This window comes from Callospermophilus lateralis, chromosome 11, assembly GCF_048772815.1.
Source record: "Callospermophilus lateralis isolate mCalLat2 chromosome 11, mCalLat2.hap1, whole genome shotgun sequence".
Taxonomy (NCBI): Eukaryota; Metazoa; Chordata; class Mammalia; order Rodentia; family Sciuridae; genus Callospermophilus; species Callospermophilus lateralis.
This window is the reverse complement of record NC_135315.1, coordinates 32,722,242-32,744,859: the sequence shown is the minus strand read 5'-3', so window position 1 is coordinate 32,744,859 and position 22,618 is coordinate 32,722,242. Positions and strand designations below refer to the sequence as shown.

Genomic DNA, 22,618 nt, shown 5'->3' with positions numbered 1-22,618 from the left:
CTCTAGTATTATTTTTCTTTAAACTTGTCACTGTCCATAATATTCTAGAATTAGATGAGAGTAAGTTTTGGGGGAGGGTGATGCTGGGTATCAAAACAGAGGACCATGTGCATACTGGGCAAGCACTCAACCACTGAGCCACACCTCCATTTTTTTTTAAATGTAACTGTACATATTTGGAATACTCTTTCAAACCGATGAAAAGTGTTCATTTACGAAGTTGTGGAGCATTAGTGGTAATGACAATTGTAAATATTTCAATAGTTTTGTTAATATAAAATATTAAAAACCAAAACAACTGATAAAAATAAATATAAAAAAAAGAAACCAAGCTTAAAGGGGAAAAAAATAGATCTCTCGTGTTTTTGGTTTTTTTTTAACCTTTTGAGACAGTCTTGCTAAATCCTAGGACCTCGCCAAGTTGCAGAGTTTGGTCTCAAACTTGCAATCCTTCTGACTCCAATCTCCTGAATCACTAGGATTACAGGCATGCACCACACCACACCTAACTGTTGAGAGCCACAGCCAAAGGGGCCCCAGCAAACTTCCAGCTGCCAGCAAACTTCCAGCTGCCAGCTGATGATTGGCTCACAGCGGCCCCAGAAACGTCTAGCTGCCAACTGATTGGCTCCTCTGCGGTGATGCTCATTGGGCTGTTTCCCCGCCCATTCAGATCACGGAGCTGCTCATTGGGGGACTTTTTTTGGCTCCACCCACGCGACCCAGCCAATCGGCCTCAAGAGCAGGAGGATTGTGGGAGAGGGAGAGGCTTGTGGGAAGCCGGTGGTGGCAGTTGGGCTCTGAGGGTTTTTCCTGAGGAGCTGTTTTGTTTGGCATGTGTGGTTCTAAAAATAAAGTTTCTTTCTTTGACAAGTGGCTCCTGAATTGTGCCCAACCAGACTGTGGCATTTGGTGGCTCACACAGGGAACAACTGAGGGTAAGTGATAAGGTAAATTGCTTGCCCCTGAGGGCAGGGCAAGAGGATGGGTAGCCATTTTAAGACTCTTCTTTTTTTTGTTTCACTTTTGTTTTAAGTTGCCTGTCCCTGGAGATGAGTGAGACGGAAGAAAAACCGCTCACATCTGAGGAAAAACTATTTGCGTCTGAGGAACAGATAGGGAGAAAGGACGGATGGACATTTCAGGAGGATAGAAAGGCTATAATGATTTTGTGTGGTTCCATTTTTATTTCATTCTGTCTCGGTTTTGTTTGGTGTTATCTTGTTGGGTTGTATTATAGTAGAAATATGGGATCAGAAATTAGTAAAAAACAAACCGAAAGAGTGTTAAGTAAATTGTTAGAGGAAGGAGGCATCCCAGTAAAATCAAGAGCAGTCAGGGCATATGTTGATACAATATAAAAATGTAGGCCATGGCTTTTTAAGGAGGAGTTGTTAAATATATCACAATGGAACCATCATGGTGAAGATTTAAAAAGAATAGAAAAGAAAAGCCCAGGAACTCTGCCATTGTGGGCATTGGTATCTTGTTTGCTTAGTCCAAAGCCTTCAGTTCAGACAAAGGTAGAGGAAGGAGAAGACATATTGATTCAAGTAACAGACAGACATGGGTTGGATTTTCAGAAAGGGCCACTGAGACAATAAAAATTACTTGGAAATCAGAAAAGACCAGTATGGGTTCCTCAGTGGCCCCTGACTAAAGAAAAGATACAAGCAGCCCATGACCTGGTCAAACAACAATTAGCAGAAGGACATATACAACCTTCTGTCTCTCCCCATAATACTCCCATTTTTGTCATCAAAAAGAAATCTGGTAAATGGAGATTATTACAAGATTTAAGAGCCATTAATAATGAGATGGTTATTATGGGATCTGCTCAATCGGGGATTCCTCAATTGTCTGCTTTGCCAAAAACCTGGTATGTTTTAGTTATAGATATTAAAGATTTTTTTTTTCAATTCCAATTCATCCTGAGGATAGTCCACGTTTTGCATTTATTATCCCTGCACTGAATCATGAAGGTCCTGATCAGAGATATGAATGGAAAGTACTCCCTCTCAAGGAAAGGCTAACAGCCCAACTATGTGTCAAATTTATGTTAACAAAGTAATCCAGCCACTTAGAAATCAAAATCCTGAACTACAAATATTTCACTACATGGATGATGTATTATTAGCACATAAAGATAAAAACACATTGCTAGAATGTTATGCCACACTTACAAACTTATTAAAAAATTATAATCTAGAGATAGCAGTGGATAAAGTACAATTAAATTTTCCAATTAATTATTTAGGAATTCTATTATCCTCAACCATGGTCTGTCCACCAAAAATTCAAACATGAGTAGATCAACTCAAATCACTTAATGACTTTTTAAAAGTTATTAGGAGACATAAATTGGATAAGGCCTTATCTAGGTATACCAACAGGAGAGTTGAGACCTTTATTTGATATCCTAAAAGGTCCATCAGATCCAAATTCACCCCAAATGTTAACGCCTGAAGCAAGAAAGGCATTAAAAATCATTGAAACATATATGGAAAATATGCATTTGGATAGAATTGATATAAGTTTGCCTTTATTATTTATTGTACTACCAACAAAAAATATTCCTACAGGAGTATTTTGGCAAGAAGGTCCATTATTATGGATACATTTATCTTATTCTCCTAACACTATTCTTACTAGGTATCCTGAGGCTGTAGGACAATTAATACTCAAAGGAATAAAAGCAGCAAAGGGAGTGTTTGGAATTTCTCCCAATAAAATTATTACTCCATATACTATGAATCAAATTGATGAGTTAGCTAATGAGTTAAATACTTGGGCAATAATCATGTGCAAATCTAATGTTTCATTTGATAACCACTTACCATCTAATCCTTTATTGTCCTTTTGGTCATCACATCCTGTAATTTTTCCAAAAATGACAAGAAAAACACCTATCATGAATGCTCCAAATATATTCACTGATGGGTCAAATAATGGTATAGCAGCAATAGTTACCCAAACAACCAGTTCAAAAGGTAGAGCTTAATGCAGTATTACAAGCTTTTGTGATGTTTAAAGATTCTGTATTTAATTTATTTTCTGATATTATATAGTTAATGCAATAATATCCCTTGAAGATGCTGGTAGGATTTCCCCTTCCTCTACTGTTTTCTCTTTGATTTCCGCTATACAAAGTCTAATCTGGGACAGAAAAGATCCATTCTTTATAGGACATATCAGGGCACATAGAGGATTGCCTGGAGCCCTTAGTTTGGGTAATGATTTAGCAGATAAAACTACACATGACATACATATTTTCTCTACACTAGAAGAAGCTACAAATTTTCATAAAGACTTCCATGTCAATGCTAATACTTTACAAAAGCTTTTTAAAATAACTAAGGAACAAGCTAGAAATATAATAAAACAATGTCAAAATTGTGTGACCTTTTTACCACAAGGTAATCTTGGAGACAATCCTAGAGGACTGATACCTAACCATATTTGGCAGATGGACGTCACACACTTGCCAGAATTTGGAAAATTAAAATATTTGCATGTTACAGTTGATACTTCTTCTGGATTTTTGATGGGCTCCCTTTATGCTGGAGAAAAAACTAAAGATATTATAGCTCATTGCTTACAAAATTTTGCCACTGTGGGCGTTCCAAAACAGTTAAAAACAGATAATGCCCCTGGTTATACTTCTACCTCTTTTAAACAATTTTGCTCATCATTTGGCATTACTCATATAACAGGAATCCCATACAATCCACAGGGACAAGGCATAGTTGAAAGAGCTCATCAAACTATTAAAATGTACTTATTAAAGCAAAAAGAAGGAATTGGGAAGGGGTATATATTCCCCAAAGATAAACTTAAAATAACCCTTTTTACTCTAAACTTTTTAAATTTGGATTCATCAGGACTTAGTGCTGCAGAAAGGCATATGTGTCCAAAAAATGTACATAAGCCCAAGGTACTTTGGAAGGATATTCTAACAGGACAATGGAAAGGTTCTGACCCAGTAATTGTCTGGAGTCGGGGGTCTGTTTGTGTGTTTCCACAGGGAGAACAGCAGTCGATTTGGATTCCAGAGAGATTAACTAAAGCGATTTCTACAGACCAAAAAGATGATGATTTGGCTCAAATCCATAACAGCTGATATACAAAACTCCAGTTTGGCTATCCTTACATCTGCGACAGAACCAGGATGCTTTTTTCAATATCTATTTTATTATTACCCTTTCCCACATCATGAAGCTCTATTTGTTTTTTTGAGCTCATACAGACCTAGGTTAATGTTTTGCTGATCAGTTCTATTTTTTGACTATAGAGTTTTTAAACATTGCAATGGAGATTTCACCTGTAAAAAGTTATAAGGCCTTTACTATTATGTTATGTGTTGTGTTTGTATGTATGTATGTCCATATATCATATATGATGAACGCTCATGAAAAAATGGATCCAAATATTTTTTTTCACGTGATTTAAATGGTTTAATTTAAATTGGGTAAACAGCTGTTGAGGATTGTTTTAATATATGAACAAAAAAGGAGGTTAACAGATCTGTTTGTTTTCCTTTTCATTATATTTAATAATTCTGTTGAAGATAAGGTACATTGTTAAGAAAATTGTTTTCTAAAAAAAAAAAATGTTTTCTTTTAGTGCCTTCTGGAATGTTATATAATTTTTTCTTTAGCCATTATTGCTAGAATTCCTATCTTCATCCCAGTGCCAGTGAAGACAAAGATAAAACCAATCTACAGCTTCTGCAATAGCCATCACTGAACTGCTTGCAGAACTTGCCTGGACTATGAATCACTTGTATGCACTGTGAACTCACCTGTATACATTGTGAACTATCTGTTGGTATAGCGACTTGTGGTAGTGTTGGGGTATTTTTGCTGATGATGTCATCGGTGGTACAATTTTTCCAAAAGGAGCTGTCAGTTGGCTTGGGGTATCTTCCTCCCTTCTGCTTGTCATGGTCATTCAGCTAAAATTTGGGGGCCAACAGAGGTGAGGCAAAGAACCTCACCCCCCCACCACCACTGGTACAAAGACCTATCCACAGGTGTGGCTGTATGCTTGACCAGTAGTCAGTGACGGGTAAGATCCAATTGCAATGGTACCAATCTAAGACAGGAGGGTGACGCCTTGAGGTCAGCTCATCTGATAACGGGTAAGGACCATATGTACTATTGGACAACCTAAGACAGGCACGGTCCCTAAGCCACATGCTTGTTGTTTAAACAGAGAAGGGGAGATGTTGAGAGCCACAGCCGAAGGGGTCCCAGCAAACTTCCAGCTGCCAGCTGATGATTGGCTCACAGCGGCCCCAGAAACTTCTAGCTGCCAACTGATTGGCTCCTCTGCGGTGATGCTCATTGGGCTGTTTCCCCGCCCTTTCAGACCACGGAGCTGCTCATTGGGGAACTTTTTTGGCTTCACCCCTTGACCCAGCCAATCGTCCTCAAGAGCAGGAGGATTGTGGGAGAGGGAGAGGCTTGTGGGAAGCCGGTGGTGGCAGTTGGGCTCTGAGGGTTTTTCCAGAGGAGCTGTTTTGTTTGGCGGGTGTGGTTTCTTTCTTTTGACAAGTGGCTCCTGAATTGTGCCCAGCCAGACTGTGGCACCCAACTATTTCTTATTTTATTTTTTAGTTGTCAATGGACTTTATTTTGTTTATTTATATGTGGTTCTAAGAATTGAACCCAGTGCCTCATTCATACTAGTCAAGCACTCTACCACACCCAACTATCCCCGCCCCACACCCAACTCTTTTTCTTCCTTTAACTCTTTCAGAGGACAGCAGAAAAGGAAAATAATCAGAAAAGGGAATGAATATGCCTATAAAAAAATGGAAAGGAAACAATCTGGTAGACTGAGCAAAGTAGAAGATTTAATAATTATTTTAAGTCTTCTGGTACTTTTTCTTTGTTGACTTCAACTAAGATAGGCAGTAATAGAGAAGTCTTTCTCAAAGCTAGGCAGTATAAGGTACTTTTTAAGTGAAAATCCAGGGCTGGGGTTGTGGCTTAGAGGAAGAGCACTCGCTCAGCATGTGTGAGGGACTGGTTTTGATCCTCAACACCACATAAAAATATAGTGTCCACCTATAACTAAAAAATAAATATTAAAAAGGGAAAATACACAGGAGGAATTAAGAAAACTCTCGATTTGTGCCTTTTTTTTTTTTTTAGACCTTTATTTTATTTATTTATACGTGGTGCTGAGAATAGAACCCTGGGCCTCACAAATGCTAGGCAAGTGTTCTACTACTGAGCCACAACACCAGCCCCTAATCATTTATTTAATATACACTGACACTGAGTGTTTAACATTTGCTAACACCTGTACTGGGTGCTGGATACACAAAATAATTCTTTATTCTGAGGAAAAGACACTGAACACATGAACACATATGTTTAAATTGTGATAAGTGGATATACAGAAAAAGCAAAAGATGCTATAAAAATGTAAAAAGGGGCTGGGGATGTGGCTCAAGCAGTAGCGCGCTCGCCTGGCATGTCTGCGGCCCGGGTTCGATCCTCAGCACCACATACAAACAAAGATGTTGTATCCGCCAATAACTAAAAAATAAATATTAAAAAAAAAATGTAAAAAGTAGGAATTTAGACCAGGGGTAAAGAAACACTTCTTATAATGAGGAGATGTTGAATTGGACAGTTGGGAAAGTTGCTTGGGCAAGGAAAATAAATATTCCTGGGGCAGGAAAGAGCACGTTATGTGAACTAAATCAAGACCATTGTGATTGGTGCATAGTAAGTAATCAAAAACAGAGGTTGCTGAGCATATTGGTACAGGACTATAATTCCAGCAACTCAGGAGGCTAAGGCAGGAGGATCAAAAGCCCAAGGACAGCCTCAGAAGCTTAGTAAGACCCAGACTCAAAACAAAAAGGGATGGGGATATAGCTCAGTGGCAGAGCAAACCTGGATCAATATTTAAGTACCACACATACACAAAACAAAATGAGGTTAATTGATGCTGGGTGTGGCTGCGCACACGTGTAATTCCAGCAGCTTTGGAGGCTGAGGCAGGAAGATCACAAGTTGAAAGTTAGTCTCAGCAACTTAGTAAAGCCCTGAACAAATTAGCAATAACCTATATCAAAATTAAAAAATAAAACAAGCTGGGATGTGGCTCAGTGGTTAAGTGCCCCTGGTTCAATCCCTGGTACAAAAAAAAACAGGGGTGGGGTGTTAATTGTGGTGTAACCAGATGAAGTAACCACAGAAAAGATTAAGGTAGTATGATTTGAAGACGCTGATGGATTTTAAGCAGAAAAGTGCAACAGTCTCTATTCCCAATAAAAGAGAACTCTGCAATATGAAAAATTGTAGGAAAGGAACTGTGGAATCAGATATATGAGTTAAGAATACTGTTACAGAGCAAGCTATGAGCTGATATTATCTCAGAAAAGTTGGTGGGAATGGAGACAAAAATAGGCAGAGCATTTTATTTTCATTTAGAAATGAAATTAAAAGATCTTTAAACAAAATAATTAAAAATGCTGTTCCATGTTGTTTCTCTACCGTGGTGTGCAGAATTTCTAAAATGGCTCCCTAAAGATGCTCTAAACACTGAAACCTAGGAATATGAATGAAATATTACTCCTGTGATTGTATTTGTTCTCTGTGCAGTGCTGGGGATTGAGCCCAGGGTTTCTTCCATGCTAGGCAAGTGCTCTACCACTTAGATCCACCCCTGCCCCAATGTGTTAATTTTCCTATCAACTTACCATAAAACCTATCTATGTAGATCCTTTTTAATCAAATAAGCCCTTAAAAGCAGTTTTCTCTGGTTGGCAGCAGGAGGAGCCTGAGAGATGTGAAGCATAACAAGGTCTCTATGTGCCACTGGTAGTTTAAAGTTGGAGGAATCCATGTGAGAAGGAAGATGGGTGGCCTCTAGAAGTGATAATCAGTCACTTACTAACAGCCAGCAAGGAAACAGTTGACCTCAGACCTACAACAAAGAACTAGATTCTACTAATAACCTGAATGAACATGAAAGTGGATTCTTCCCCCAAACCTGTGGCTGACACCTTGACTTCAGCCTTCTCAAATTCAACTGACTTTGTCTTAACTTCTTACCTAAAAAGAATCATGAGGCAACAAACAGATGTAATTTTAAGCCACCAATGTTGTTTGTTATTTCACAGTAATAAAGAAACTAAATAGAAAAATCACACTCACCTGCTCCCCCATAAACTCTGAGAAGAAATTAACAATTCAGTAATCTCAATCAGCACAGGTTGCAAATGGTCCCCCATTGATGAAGATTCAACTTAAAAATTTTGCACTTTACAATGGTGTGAAAGTGATAGCATTCAGTAGAAACTGTACTTTGAATTTTAAATGTTGATCTTTTTCCAGATATGTGTTGTGATATACTCTCTTGCTATGTTACGCAATGGCAGCAAGTTACAGCTCCCAATCAGCCACTACATCATGAGGACAAACAACTGATACTCTGCACAGCACTGTGTTGCAAGCTATGACCTGTTCAGCAGGTTAGATGTATTAAATGAATTTCTGAATTAACAGTATTTTCAATTTGCAATAGGTTTCCACTGGAACTTAAGGAGCATCTATATTCTCTAGTTAAGAAAAAAAACCTAAGGAAAATAAAGTCGGCTTGCTATTGTCCTGAAGGCTAAATAAAGACATATTTTGTGATTGGAGCAAGAGCCTTTTAAACTATGATTTTGAAATTAAATATAATACCTGTGTTATAAAATTTTTGTTGTTATACTTGTGTTTTGTTGGTACTGAGATTGAACTCAGCTATGCACAGTAGCAACCACTTCCTTTAAAAAAGTAGCACCGCCAAAAAAAAAATAGTATTAAGTCTAAACCTAAACTGCTTGATATGGCAGCCAATAACCCCATGTGGTATTTGAAATGTGATACTCCATACTGGTATAAATGTAAAATATACACAGGATTTTTTAAAAACTTGAAATAAAATATATAAATCATATTTTAATATAGATTACATGTTGAAATGGCAATATTTTGGATATTTTGAGTTAAATAAGTTATCAGAACTAAATTCATGCCAGGCGTGGGTGATGGTGTACATATGCCTGCAATCCCAGCAACTCAGGAGGCTGAGGCAGGAGGATCACAGGTTCAAAGCCAACCTCAGCAACTGAGTAAGGCTGTAAGCAATCTAGTGAGACCCTGTCTCAAAATATAAAAGTGCCTGGGATGTGGCTAAATGGTTAAATGCCTTGGTTTCAATCCCTGGTACCACAAAAAAATTTTAAAAATAAATAATTCATTAAATTCACCTGTTTTCACTTCATAAAATGTGCTCAACAGAAATTTTTAAATGATTTATATGGCTTATATTACTGCTGAACAAAGCTAGTGTAGATTTTTAGGCAGTGTCCTCTTCTAAAACACTCTAAATCAAGATCATAGTCCCTATAAGCAGTTTCTGCTTTCTCATATAATCCAGTGGCAATAGCACATAGCTGTATAAAAATACAAGATGGGTAGTATGGCAGTTCTAACAGTAGCAAGATTATAGAAAAAATAGACCACTCATATAGTGCTATTGGACAAAGCAAAAAAAAAATTTACAAAATATCAATCTGATAATCTCACTTCTAGATGTACACCTAAGAAACCTATATACATGCATAAGGAGACAAATCCAAACTACAGCATTATTTGTAGGGCAGAGGCTATCAGTTACCCCACCAAAGTTTTGTACTTTTTTTCCATAGGGTAGAGTTGTTTCTTGGAATTAACTGCCAAACCAGCAACTACAATCCTAGCGCCCTTTGTGGAGAAATGTAGGCCCTAGTTATTGTTATATGACTTGAATTCTAGCCAATGGAAAGTGAACAGAAGTAATATATGCTACTTCTACGGACTTGTGCCTAAAAGTCTAATACATTCTTCAATCTCTCCTTATGGTTGCTGGAGGGATGCTGGTACTAGAGCAACTTTGGAAAACATAGACTGAAGATCACAGAGACTCTATCAACTCAGGTCCCTTCATGACTCCACAGGATACAACTCCTTCTTCACCACTGAATAAACTAATATTATGTTAAGCCTTTGAGATATCAGGATTTATCCAGTACAGCAGCTAGTATTAACTAATACATGTATAATATCCAAAAATTAGAAACAACCCACATGTCCAACAATAGGAGATTGGATAAATAAATCATAGTATACAATGGAATATGTAGTAGCTAAAATGAAAGAACTAGTTCTATACGTACATATTTTTGAAAAGGGGGTTAATCTTAAAATAGATGGCTACCAAAATATCAAAAACCCCACCACATATTGATTGACCATATGTTCATGTGTAGTGAAAATATAAAAACAGACCAGAAGGATATATTCCCAGAATTCTCAAATCACCTCTGGGAGTAAAAGGGAAGAAAAAGGGTTACAATGAAATTTTCAAATTATGTATGAAGTGTGTTATTTTCTCAAAACAAAAAAATGGGATAATTTGTTGAAACTGGATGATAGGTATACTGATATTTTGTTTTGTTATTTTGTTATTTTCTAAATGCTTAAATACTTCATAATACTAATAGCCTTTTTATCATGTAGTCATGCCTGGCTGAACAACAGAGAAACATTCGAGAAATATGTCCCTGGCAATTTTGTCATTATGGTAACATTACAGAGTGTACTTACATGAACTAAGATGGCTATAACAAACATCACTAGGCAATATGACTTTATGGGATCAACACTCTATATGTGGTCCATTGTTGGTCCTAATTTTATTATGCAGCACAAGATAATATGTACTCGCTTCAAAAGTTAAACTGCCTTGTTAGAGGACATTTTTAAACGACATCTCAAAACTCTTTTAAGATATCATATCTTAACACGCAATCACATCACTAAATATATCTTGAGAAAATTAGAGACTTGCTCAAATAATGATCATCACAAAATTTCAGAGTAACCAAAAATTGGTAACACTTAAAATGTCCAAAAGAATTGATTCAATTTTTGAATACCCATTTAAAAATTACATAGAACAGCTGGGCGTGGTGGCTCATGCCTATAATCTCAGCTATTTAGGAAGATGAAGCAGGAGGATTATAAACTCAAGGCCAACCTTGTCAATTTAAAGAGATCCTGTCTCAGATTAAAAATTAAAAGGGCTGGAGATATATAGCTAAGGGATAGAGTGCCACTAGGTTCAATTCCCAACGCCACCAAAAAAAGAAAGGGGCGGGGTAGGGATTTCATAGAACATAAGGGGAAGTGAGATGGGATGTATGGGATTATAGATGAAACAAATATTGTTTAAATCTTCTATAATAAAAAGGTTTTAAATGTTAGACTAAAATCTAAAGTTTTTTTTAAAAAAAAAACAGGATATAATAGTAAGAATAATATCTTTTTTTAAACCTCTAAGTGCATTCATAAATAAGCAAATATTTGTTGTATGTTATAGTTGGGCGAGACATCATAGGACCTAGGAACATAGATGGCAAACAAGTAGGTAGTAACAATTCTTCCAAATGTTTGCTCAGATACCCTATCAAAAAAATTGAGTTTAACCAATTGTGGTAGTGCATGCCTATAATCCCAGAGGTTCGGGAGGCTGAGGCAGGAGGACCGTGAGTTTAAAGCCAGCCTCAGCAAAAAAGTGAGACACTAGCAACTCGATGAGACCCTGTCTCTAAATAAAATAGAAAATAGGGCTGGGGATGTGGCTCAGTGGTTGAGTGCCCCGGAGTTCAATCCCCGATACCTCCTCCCCCCAAAAAATTTGAGTTTCAAAAATCACCCAATATATGTATACTTATACATATATGTATATATGCTACATATACATGCATATATTGACATGTGTATATATACATTCATATATATGTATATGTAGTATACATATATACATATAGATTTATGTATGTGTATATAAACATATATAAAACATATACACAGATACATAAAAACAAACACCGTTCTAATATTTCAGTATTTCTTTAGGCAGTATTTCTTCATCCTTTTTTTTTTTCTTTTCCAGTGCTAGGTATTGAACCTACATGCTAGGCCATTGCTCTACTACCACTGAGGCACATCCCCAGCAAAAAAAAAAAAAAAAAAATTATATGTATGTATGTATGTATGTATGTATACACATACACACACACACACACACACACACACATATATATATATATATATATATTTTTTTTTTTTGCTTTTGGGTATTGAACCCAGAGCACTTTACCACTGGGCTGTATTCCAGTCCTTTTTATTTTTTGAAACAAAGTCTCCCTAAATTGATTACACTGGCCTTGAACTTTTTATCCTTCTGCCTCAGTCTCCAGAGTCGCTGGGATTATAGGTGTGCACCACCATATGCATGGCTTATATGTCTTATACACTAATATTTCACATAATCTACTCAATTCCATTATTTTGCTTGTTTCTGAAATGTAATTATACCTTTTTTAAAAAAAATCAGGTAAACCTAAGAAAGGGAGATGGGTTCTTACAATTTTGATGCATCTTTTTTTCAGTACTGGGGACTGAAGCCAGGGGCACTTAACTACTGAGCTACATCCCCAGTCTTTAAAAATATAAAAAATAAAAAGGATACTTCCCTTTTTTTATACCTTTATTTTTATGCAGTGCTAAGGATTAAACACAGTTTCTCACAGTGTCTCACATACTAAGCAAGAGCTCTACCACTGAGCTACACTGTTATTCTTCATTTTGAGACAGTCAGTCTCACTGAGTTGCTGAGGGTCTCCCTGAATTGCTAACATTGGCCTTGAATTTTTGATCCTCCTGTCTCAGCCTTCCAAGTCCCTGGGATTCACACCCAGCCCAAGTTTTTTTGTTTCATATGCTTGTGTTATGAATATTATATTCAGCCCATGATTTCTTTGCAGGGATTTTAAAAGTTATTTGTCCATTTTGTGAGGGTTAATATTGCTAAAACCAGGAAATACAATCTATAAAACCATTTGATCCAGCACAGGTAAACTGCAATACTTTACAGTGTCCTGAGAATTAGAGAAAGGATGACAATATCAACCCGCAACCCCCGAGCTGTAGAACTTGCACTCCCTCAGGATTAACATGCTTGATAGAAAATTGTCATTCAGAACAATTTGTCAATCTCAATAACATAGCAAATATTAATTGTACTTGAATTCATATTTTGAATAGCATTACATATATTTTAACATTTTTTAATCTTTGCCCTAATGAATTATTGTAGGTTTTTTTTTTTTTTTTTTTTTGGTGCAGAGATTGAACCCAGGATCACTTTAGCAGTGAGCTACATCCCCAGCTCTAATTTTTTGAGACAGGGTCTTGCTTAGTTGCTAAAGCTGTTTTTGAACTTGTGATCCTTCTGCCTCAGTCTCCAGAGTCACTAGATTTTAGTCACAGGCCACAGCGCATGGCTTAGATACATCTCATTTTCAAGACCATTAGTCTGGTAAGGGAAGATATAAATATTTTTTGACAAAAAAAATGAGAAAAGAATTTAATAAGCATTTACAAGAAGAATAAGCACTGCATTCTCTGGAGGGACACATGGAAGAGACACCTGACTCATAAGTGTGAGGATTCAAACTATACTTTCAGGTATCATTTCTATAGTTTGTGCAAGAATGGTGAGCAAAGGCTTCCTGGGGAACCGGTATTAAATAAAGATCTAAAGGATACCTAAGATATTATATGGGAGTGGGGGTAATGCAGTGTGATATTCCAAAAACAGGGAGTAATATGCTGTGTATGGAGGTATAGAGTAAGACAGAGAGACCACATAACACATTCAAACTAATATATTAGTATATAGCTGAAAGTAGTTTCTAAAAGTATAGTGGAATGGAGTGGGTGATAGTGATTCCAGAAATGAGGCTGATGAGGTAAGCCTTTACTTTTTTTTTTTTTTTTTTGGTGGTGCTGGGGATTGAACCCAGGGCCTTGTGTATTTCGTGAAGTGAGCACTCTACCAACTGAGCTATAATCCCCAGCTCTTGGATTTCATCTTGAAGCCAAAGAGATAGGTAATGTAGTAAATAATTTGACCTGCCCAAAGAAGTTTGTACTTTATGCCCAGCTCCTAGGAGGGAACCTTTAAATCCCTGGCAATTCTGAAGTAACATGAGTACTTTTATTATTCATTGTGGGCCCTTGGACCTCAGACCACACGGGTATTTGCCTGACCTCTGAAGAGGGAAGAAGGACTGGAATCTAAATTCCATCATGGGACAGTAAGTTCCAATAAAAATCGGATAATGAAGTTCAGGTAAGTTTTTTGAAATGGCAATATTCTGTATTGCTACATATTCATTCTGGGGATTCATTCTGAGTCTTTCAAGTCCCTGGGATTCACACTAATATTTCCCCTGAGAACAGAGGAAATCTCACATCTATGACCTTGGATGGCACCTAATATATATTTTCCTTTCCGTGGTTCTAATTTGTAGCTTATCCTCTTAATAAACCATATTCTGAGTAAAATAGCTTTTCAGTGAGTTCTGTGAGTTTTTCTAGTGAAGTGTGGAATCTAAAAGTAGTTCTGGGAAACCCCCAAACTTGCAGTGATATCAGAGATGATGATGGTCTTATACGAACTCTTCCCTCTAACTATGTAATTGGACTTTCACTCCTTATAGAAGCTTTGGCAGATTTTATGGTTTGGAGGAATGTGCCCATAGCCTTGTAGTTTAGCCAACTCCAAGCAAAGGGCAATAATCTTTAAGCAGTGTGACAATTACACAATCTACATAATCTAGATTCTTGAAAGTTATTTTTTGGCTATACTGGGGAAAATGTATTGCAGAAGGGTAAAACTCATAAGAGATGACAATGACAGCAAGAATAGGGAGAGGTATTTATAAGATATTTACAAGCAGAATTAATGACTTAATCGAGAGGGAGAGGGATGAAAAGAGAAGTCAGGAACGACACACTAAAAAGAATGTAAGTTTTTTTGGGGGGAAGAGATTGGAGAATTGAAATCAGTTTTGAACAGTTAAAAATGAGGAGACTTTAGACTCTGGGTGAAGTCATTCCATCAGCAGTCAAAACAAGGATGGTGATAAGGGAGTCATTAGCATAACCACAATAACCAATCATGTAAGAGATCGATATTGACTAAGGGTAAAAAAGTCAACTAGACTTGAGAAGACAGTCTAGGATAGACCACAATTAAAAAGATGGGCAGAATATGAAAAGATCTGGGTATGATGGTGTGCACCTATAATCTAAGTGACTGGAGAGGGTGAGGCAATTTAGTGATACGCTGTCCCCAAGTAAAAAAAATAAAAGGCCTGGGGTGTAGCACCACCACCATCACCACCAACAAAAAGGGAAATCTAAGAGGGAAGAGAAAAACAATAACACTGAATGATATTTGATTATTTTTGCTTAAAGGAATTTTTTCTACTTTTTAGTAACCATTTACTATTTTTAATAAAATATTTAATTTAAAAATGATTGATATTATATGACTTGCAACCATGCATTTTTCCACATACATATGTAAAAATGAAACAAAGTTTTATGATTTTCTGACCTATCTCAAAGTCACTCATGATTCACACAATTTAATTTAACTGAATTATTAGTGTCTATAACCAGTTATTTTCTTTTCCAAACCATTTTTAAAGTGCCATCTTCAACACTACTGCAAACCATCTGTAACTTCTTAACTTTGCCAGCCTGCTGGGATATCTGTCTCCCTCTTGGGAAGCCCATCCCACACTAAATGAATAACTGAGGAAACAACTGCTCTGAAAATGTAATGACTTACAGCTCTAAAAAAGACTTTGAGTATTTGTTTATTCTAGGTTAAAACAAATCTATCACTAGTATTGCACAGAGAAAAAAATAACAGGGGCTGAGGATGTGGCTCAAGCGGTAGCACACTTGCCTGGCATGCACGGGGCACTGGGTTCGATCCTCAGCACCACATAAAAATAAAGTTGTTGTGTCCACTGAAAACTAAAAAATAAATATTAAAAAATTCTCTCTCTCTCTTTAAAAAAAATAGCTTTGACCCATGTAATCTACACAAGTAGTCATATATTCACATTTGCTATATGATCAGTTATACATTTCTTATTTGATAATTACTTCAAAGCTGTATGATATTTCACTTCTACCTTTTCAAAAAGTCTCTCATTAACCTCAAAAAATCCTAAGGTTACATTATTAGAAAACATTTTAAGCTCTCAAGAGACATTTATATTTAGAAAAGGTGTAAAACATGGGTCCTATTCCTATTTCTAGGCGAAGACTCCAACTCATTGGGATTTTCTTTTTTTTTTTTCTGGGGGTGGGGGGGGGGGCGCGGTTACCAGGGATTGAATTCAGGGGCACTCAACCACTGAGCCACATCCCCAGTACTATTCTGTAGTTTAAATATTTCAACTACAGGGTCTCGCTGAGTTGCTTTGCACCCTGCAGTTGCTGAGGCTAGCTTTGAACTCCCAATTCTCCTTAGCCTTCAAGTCACTGGGATTACGGGTATTCGCCATTGCGCCTGGCTAGGAAATTTTTATTAATAAGTAATAAATTAACTCAGCAATTCTAAATTAATGCATGACTTTATTACTGATTTTTGAGGTTAAATAGATGGAAACAAAATTGTTTATATAGTCCTTTAAAATACTGTTTATTGTCCACAAGAAAGGTTTTTCTCATCCAAAGTCTCCCCTTCACACACACGGATTGAACCCAAGGGTGCTTTACTATTGTGCTATATCCTAAGCCTATTTTATCTTTTTATTCTGAGACAGTGTATCTTACTAAATTGCCCAGTCTGGTCTGGACTGTGAAATCCTCAGCCACCCAAGTTGCTGGATTACAGATGTGTGCCACCAAACCTGCCTTCCAGTGGATTTTATTATTTATTTTATTTCAAAATGTTTTATGTTGTTTTTACCTAGCAGAAGAAAATTCTCATTTTTAAGCTAAAAAGGAAAATGTTACCCTAAATATTGCTCTGAAAATTTTTTAAGTTGACAATTATAACTATATTTTGTTCATTTAAACCTTGACTCTTAAAATCTAAATAACTGCTTATTTTAAATTAGTTCCAAGCTGTGAGTTTACCAAAATGAAGAATGATAACATGTCCGCTGTTCCTATTCTAAAACTTGAGGGAAGCAAAAAAATGAGACAAATGTTGTCACTATAATACTTTTCTAAAAAGCCAAAAAAAAAATTTTTTTTTGAGTGCTGGGAATCTAACCCAGGGCCTCACACATGCTAGATAAGCATTATTCCACTGAGTTACATCCCCAGACCCAAAAGTAAAATTTCAATCAATGCATACATAAAATAGTATTGAGAAGCTCCTTTATTTCTCCAAGAGACCCATAATTTATTTAGCAGCCATGCATTTTTCTAAAATACTGACAAAAAACACAATAGAGACTTATGAAACTGGTATTAAATGAAGTGTTTTTTTTTTCTTATACTAGTCCCAAATTTCAAATTCATAAATATAGAGTTAGGTAATTTCACTTAGGAGTCTTAGCACCATTTGACAGGTATCACCAGGGTGGGTGGGTATTTGAGAAAATATATAAGGAAAAAACCTTCATTTTTCATAAATAAGCAATCTCAACGTATTTATAATCAGAATTATTTTAAGTATTTCCTTTGAAATGTAAGAAATCAATGTTTCGACTATGTTGGAAAGAGTTTTAAGGTTCAGAGATTATATCAAAAAATGCTGGAATCATTGTACATATTTGTCTTTTCTGAATCCACATAGATCTGTAGTTTTCTCATCTGTAAAATGAAGCATTTGAACAGAAAAATGATCTATCCCTACCAAGTCTTCTGGTACTTATTCTTGTGACTAAGTCATATGCTTTTTTTAATCAATAAAATAAAACTCCAATGTCATTAAAATATATTTTAGAAAACTTTTTAACCCATTAAGGACTTTTAAGATACTTTACAGAAACAAGCCAACCATTTTATATCTGAATAAAAAGACATTAGTAGCAACTGCACAAAGCAGAGTTCTGATTTTATGTGAAATCAGAATATTAAATCTCTGATTTAAGATCACTTTAGTATAATTAGATTTTATTTCAAATCTAAACTTCTGTTATGAAGTTCATGGTCACTGTATTATTTGAATCTTTTTTCTGGCTTATAAGTGTGCCAAATTAATCTTGTTTTTCCTTTATATAGGAAAAACACATTTTCTTACCATTGTCTTCATATAGGTTTCATTAAAAAAAAAAAAAAAAAACCTTCTCAAATGGGAAATAATCAGGGTTGTACTAAACTAATGATTCTTTTTTGGACATTCTCCAATGTTTAATTTTGTTTTCCTTCAATTTTGTAACCACATTTGTAAATGTAAAAATTAAATATCAAAATATTACTAGTCTGATGCTGAAATAAATTCTTTCACTTTGGTAAATATTTCCATTTTAAGCAAAAGCATTAATTGTCTTTAGTATAAAAAATGACCTTCCAAAAGGTCTTTTCTATGACAGTTCACAAAGACTAGAAAGAAACACTCAGACATTAATGCTGTTTATCCCTGAGTGGTGGTATTACACGCCATTTTATTTTTTACATTTCCCAAAAAGGATTATTCCCTTGGTAATCGAACAGTATATTTAAATTAAATTTTAGACAGCTCATAAGGTATGAGACATCAACACAGTGTACTTTTACAGGAGATTTGCTAATTACTTTTTCCCCTTTGATAAACTGCTGCTTTAAGAGGAGAATGATTTGATCAGGTGTCTATTAGGCTGAATGAAGACAAAACAGGTTTATATTCCAGATCCTTCTTTCATTTAGGCTTTTGAGAAAATCCAAGAAGTGAATTCGAACTTAATTGCCATGCATCTGGCAGTAGTAAACTTTTTGGATGGTCAGAGTAACACCTTTCATTACAACCATTAGCTGAATGGCAAAAGACTCTCAGGTTTACCAATGGTTTCAGAGACTTCTTAGTGTTCTCTTCTGTCATTATTTCAGAACAATTCCATTTAAAAGAAACGCAATTGTAAATCGTTTCTATTTCAAGCCTATGAAAACCAGAATTAGGATGAAAGGCAAAGCCTTGACCTTTCTATTTTAGACTTTCATCTGTGTAGCTAAGCCATCTGCTTTCCCCCATCTCTCACCCCATCTACTTAATGAACTGAAAATACTACACCTAATTGCAGTATTATCAAACCAGCCTGCCTTTTCCACTTTAACGAATTACGACTTTCACCTGAAGACTGGCTTGGTAAAATTTTATTTACGCTTCCTTACCTCCCGCCTCAATTATGAGCTGTCAAATGTCTCAACTAAGATACTAGGCTCCCTTGTATTAAGCCATCTAAAGAGCTCCTCACTTTCAACATAGAGCGCCTAACGGAAAATCTACGAGTCTCTCCTCATCTGGATATGGGGCCGGTATTATCATTGTTGTTGCGGTTACGCAGGAGGCACCTAGCAGATCAGCCTAGAAAGGAGTCGCGCCTCTGTAAAGCCAAACCAGGGACCCAACCCGGGGAAAGACTGAGATAGGAGGAAACCTCCAGAAAGAAGGGAGCCGAGATTGGAGAAAAGACCTTCCGAGGCAAGAACAGAAAAGGGTGTGTGAAGTGGATCAAGAAGCTGGCAGCAGAGGCGAAGGGGGAAGAAGGGGCCAGAGGCCGGCGGGAGGGCCCGGAGAGCGCCTCCAGGACCGGGTAGGAGACACAGGGACCCAGGCAGGCGTGGGCAGCTCGCAGCCCACCGACCGAGTCCGAGCAGCGGGGGCGTTTTCAGCGGCGGTAGCTGCGGTTTCGGGATTGAACAGAAAAGATAGCAATTTGAGCGACCGAGGAAGCCTCGTCCGAGGCCGGCGCGTCGGGGACAGCGGGCCCACCCCAGTTGAGCCCCGCTACTTAACTATTTGTAGAGCTGCTGCAGGCACAGGTCCAGGCTCTCGCCCTCCACCTCCTCACGGGTGATGCGCTCCGACAGCGGTCGCGGGAGCGGGGGCAGCGGCGGCAGCTGGGGCTGCGGCGGCGGTTGCACGGCCGAGTGCCCCAGGGCTGCCTCCTCCTCCTCCTCCTCCTCCTCGACCTCAGCCGCCGCCACCGCCTCCGCCTCCTCCTCAACCGCCTCCTCTTCGGGCTCTGGGTCTTGCTCCTGTTCTCCCTCCTCCGTTGCGGTTACCGTGGCCGACTCCTCCCCGGGATCCTCGACCGAAGCTTCGGCCGCCTCAGCTGCTACCAGTTCAGGTTCGGGCTCAGACTCGGGTTCAGGCTCTGGCTCGCCGCCGCCGCAAGGACCACGAAACTCGCCCAGGAATAGCTCCAGGAAGCGCCGGTAAGTTTTCTCTTCTGGGCTGCAACCGGCCATCGCTGTTCATGCCCCGAGACCGACCGGGAAGGGAGTGAAGGAAACCCAGGAAGGGGAGGGGGCTGCTTTTGAGCCTCAGGCTCCCGCTACGACGTTTAACGGCCGCACCAGCACGACCGATCAGCACCAGGTTGCCTGGAGAGGGCTCCCGCAGGCGTGCGCGCCGCCGAGCGTGGACGTGCGCGGCCCGGGGGCGGGGGCGGAGCGCGCCGCCCCTCTCAGGTCTGGAGGGAAACTTGGTGCCGAGCGCGCGCAGGGTCCAGCGGCGGCCCACCCTCTATCCCTACCGAGAGCTCAGCCCACGCTGCCTAGAGACTGTCGCCATGGCAACCGGTTCTAATTAAGAATTCCAGGGTCCCTCCCGTCGAGTCCGCCGAGTCAATAAAGACACTGGATGTGTTTGCTGTCCAACTCTTTTGTTTTTATTGAATGGAGACCCTTGCTTCACTTTAAGAGTGAACTAAGATGTCTCCAAATCTAGCTGTTGGTTCCCACTTGAATTGCATTTACTTCAGTTTTTCCTTATTCGTTCCAGATACCTCCACATTGTGAACACCTTTTGTTGATGACACTCACTGATCAAGTAGGGAGAAGATGGGGCCCCAGGAATACCTACGAAGTTGTAGCTTACTTTGCACAAGCTTTCTCATTTGATTCTGTGTTGTTATCCTCTTTGCTCAAAAACAATGAAAATGAAAATGAAGATAGTAACTTAGTTGCTCTGGGTCTCAAAACTTTTAGCTATGGCGTTAGAATTAGATCGATCGTTAATTTACAATGCCTTTTAGACCCCTTTTCTCTGAAAAGTCAATAGGGCACGGTGTCCATACTTGCCTTATTTGTATAGGGCTTTGCAGTTTGCAAGTTGTTTTCATCCCTTTAATCCTTAACACACTCCTTTGAGGTGGAAGATATTACCATTATGATTCTTTTTTTATAGATGAGGAAACCAAGCCTTGAAGACATGGTGACTTTGCTCAAGGTCACAAGCAAGTGATGCAACATGGACTCAATCATGATTGATTTCACCCATTGCTTTTCTATCACACCAAGATGCCCCTCTTCAGTTACTGCATAATGCATATTACACTGTTTTACATAATATGTATTTTTATATTTTGTTTGTTCTTCCCCATCCCCTCCTGTGTCTTTTTTCTTAAGTTGGAACTGAAACTACTTTAAATGATTCTAATTTTCTTACCAAACTACACACAAACCTATTATTTTCAAGCCTTCCTGAGGGGGGTGGAAGAGGGAGAAGCTGTGCTGTTATACAGCTGTACAGATGATAGCATCATTACTGCATACTTCCATGTCCATGGCAACATATAATTCAGCTAACAGTAGTTCTTTCTCTACTTTGAAAAACATGGTCTCACAAATTATCCACCTCATCCACTCCATTTATTGTTTGTTTCTGGGTTTCAGTTGGATTTAAGGTCTGAAATACCATTTTCAGTCAGTTATTAATGGCAGAAGAAGGAGTCTCCTTGCCAACTGTTTTCATGTAATACTGTATTCTAAATCCCTGACCTGATACTGTTATTTTAAGATTAAGTGGGTTGAGCTCACTAATGTACATTATGGCAACATGTAAAACAGAGTTCCATGCTTTTTCCTAGTTTGAGATTAAATTTATGATACAAAGTATACAGCGAGTAATGCACTTGAGTTCTCTATATTTATTTATTTTTTTTTTTAAAGAGAGAGTGAGAGAGGGAGAGAGAGAGAGAGAATTTTAATATTTATTTTTTAGTTATTGGCGGACACAACATCTTTGCTTTGTATGTGGTGCTGAGGATCGAACCCGGGCCGCACGCATGCCAGGCGAGCGCACTACCACTTGAGCCACATCCCCAGCCCTCTCTATATTTATTTTTAAAGGTAGATGGAAAGACCCAATAAGTCTGTTTCCAGACATGCTAAATGTATTTATATGTGTTTTGTTTAAAACATCACCAGTGTAAAGCAACTTCTCTGTGAGATGCCAAGAAAGCCTTTAAACTCATTTGTCTTTGTTTTCAATCCACCTGTTCATTTCCATTTCAAATGTCTAGGAAAGATTGACAAAACTTTCTAAGCTGCAAACCTAAATGTCCACAGTTTTACATTCCAACCACTGTTAATATCTCAGAATTTGACATAATGACATTCAGTTCAAGAGTACATAGCTGTCAACTGTAACAATTCATATCAAACTACACCTTCCTGCTTCCTAATGTAGTTGCCTCCCTCATCTAGATGACATTTGTGACATTAATCTTATGAGTCAACCCACATATCAAAGGGAAATG

The 22,618-nt window shown here is 37.9% G+C and overlaps 1 protein-coding gene across 1 annotated transcript in view; it reads right to left on the bottom strand.

The window, feature by feature from the left end:
- The window catches only part of Ppm1e (protein phosphatase, Mg2+/Mn2+ dependent 1E), a 153,282-nt gene extending 132,958 nt beyond the window's left edge, over nt 1-20,324 (bottom strand). The window contains exon 1 of the mRNA XM_076869756.1: nt 19,870-20,324. Within this exon, the coding sequence (XP_076725871.1) occupies nt 19,870-20,324 (455 nt within the window). The remainder of the gene's footprint in view (nt 1-19,869) is intronic.
- Nucleotides 20,325-22,618: the final 2,294 nt, after the last annotated feature.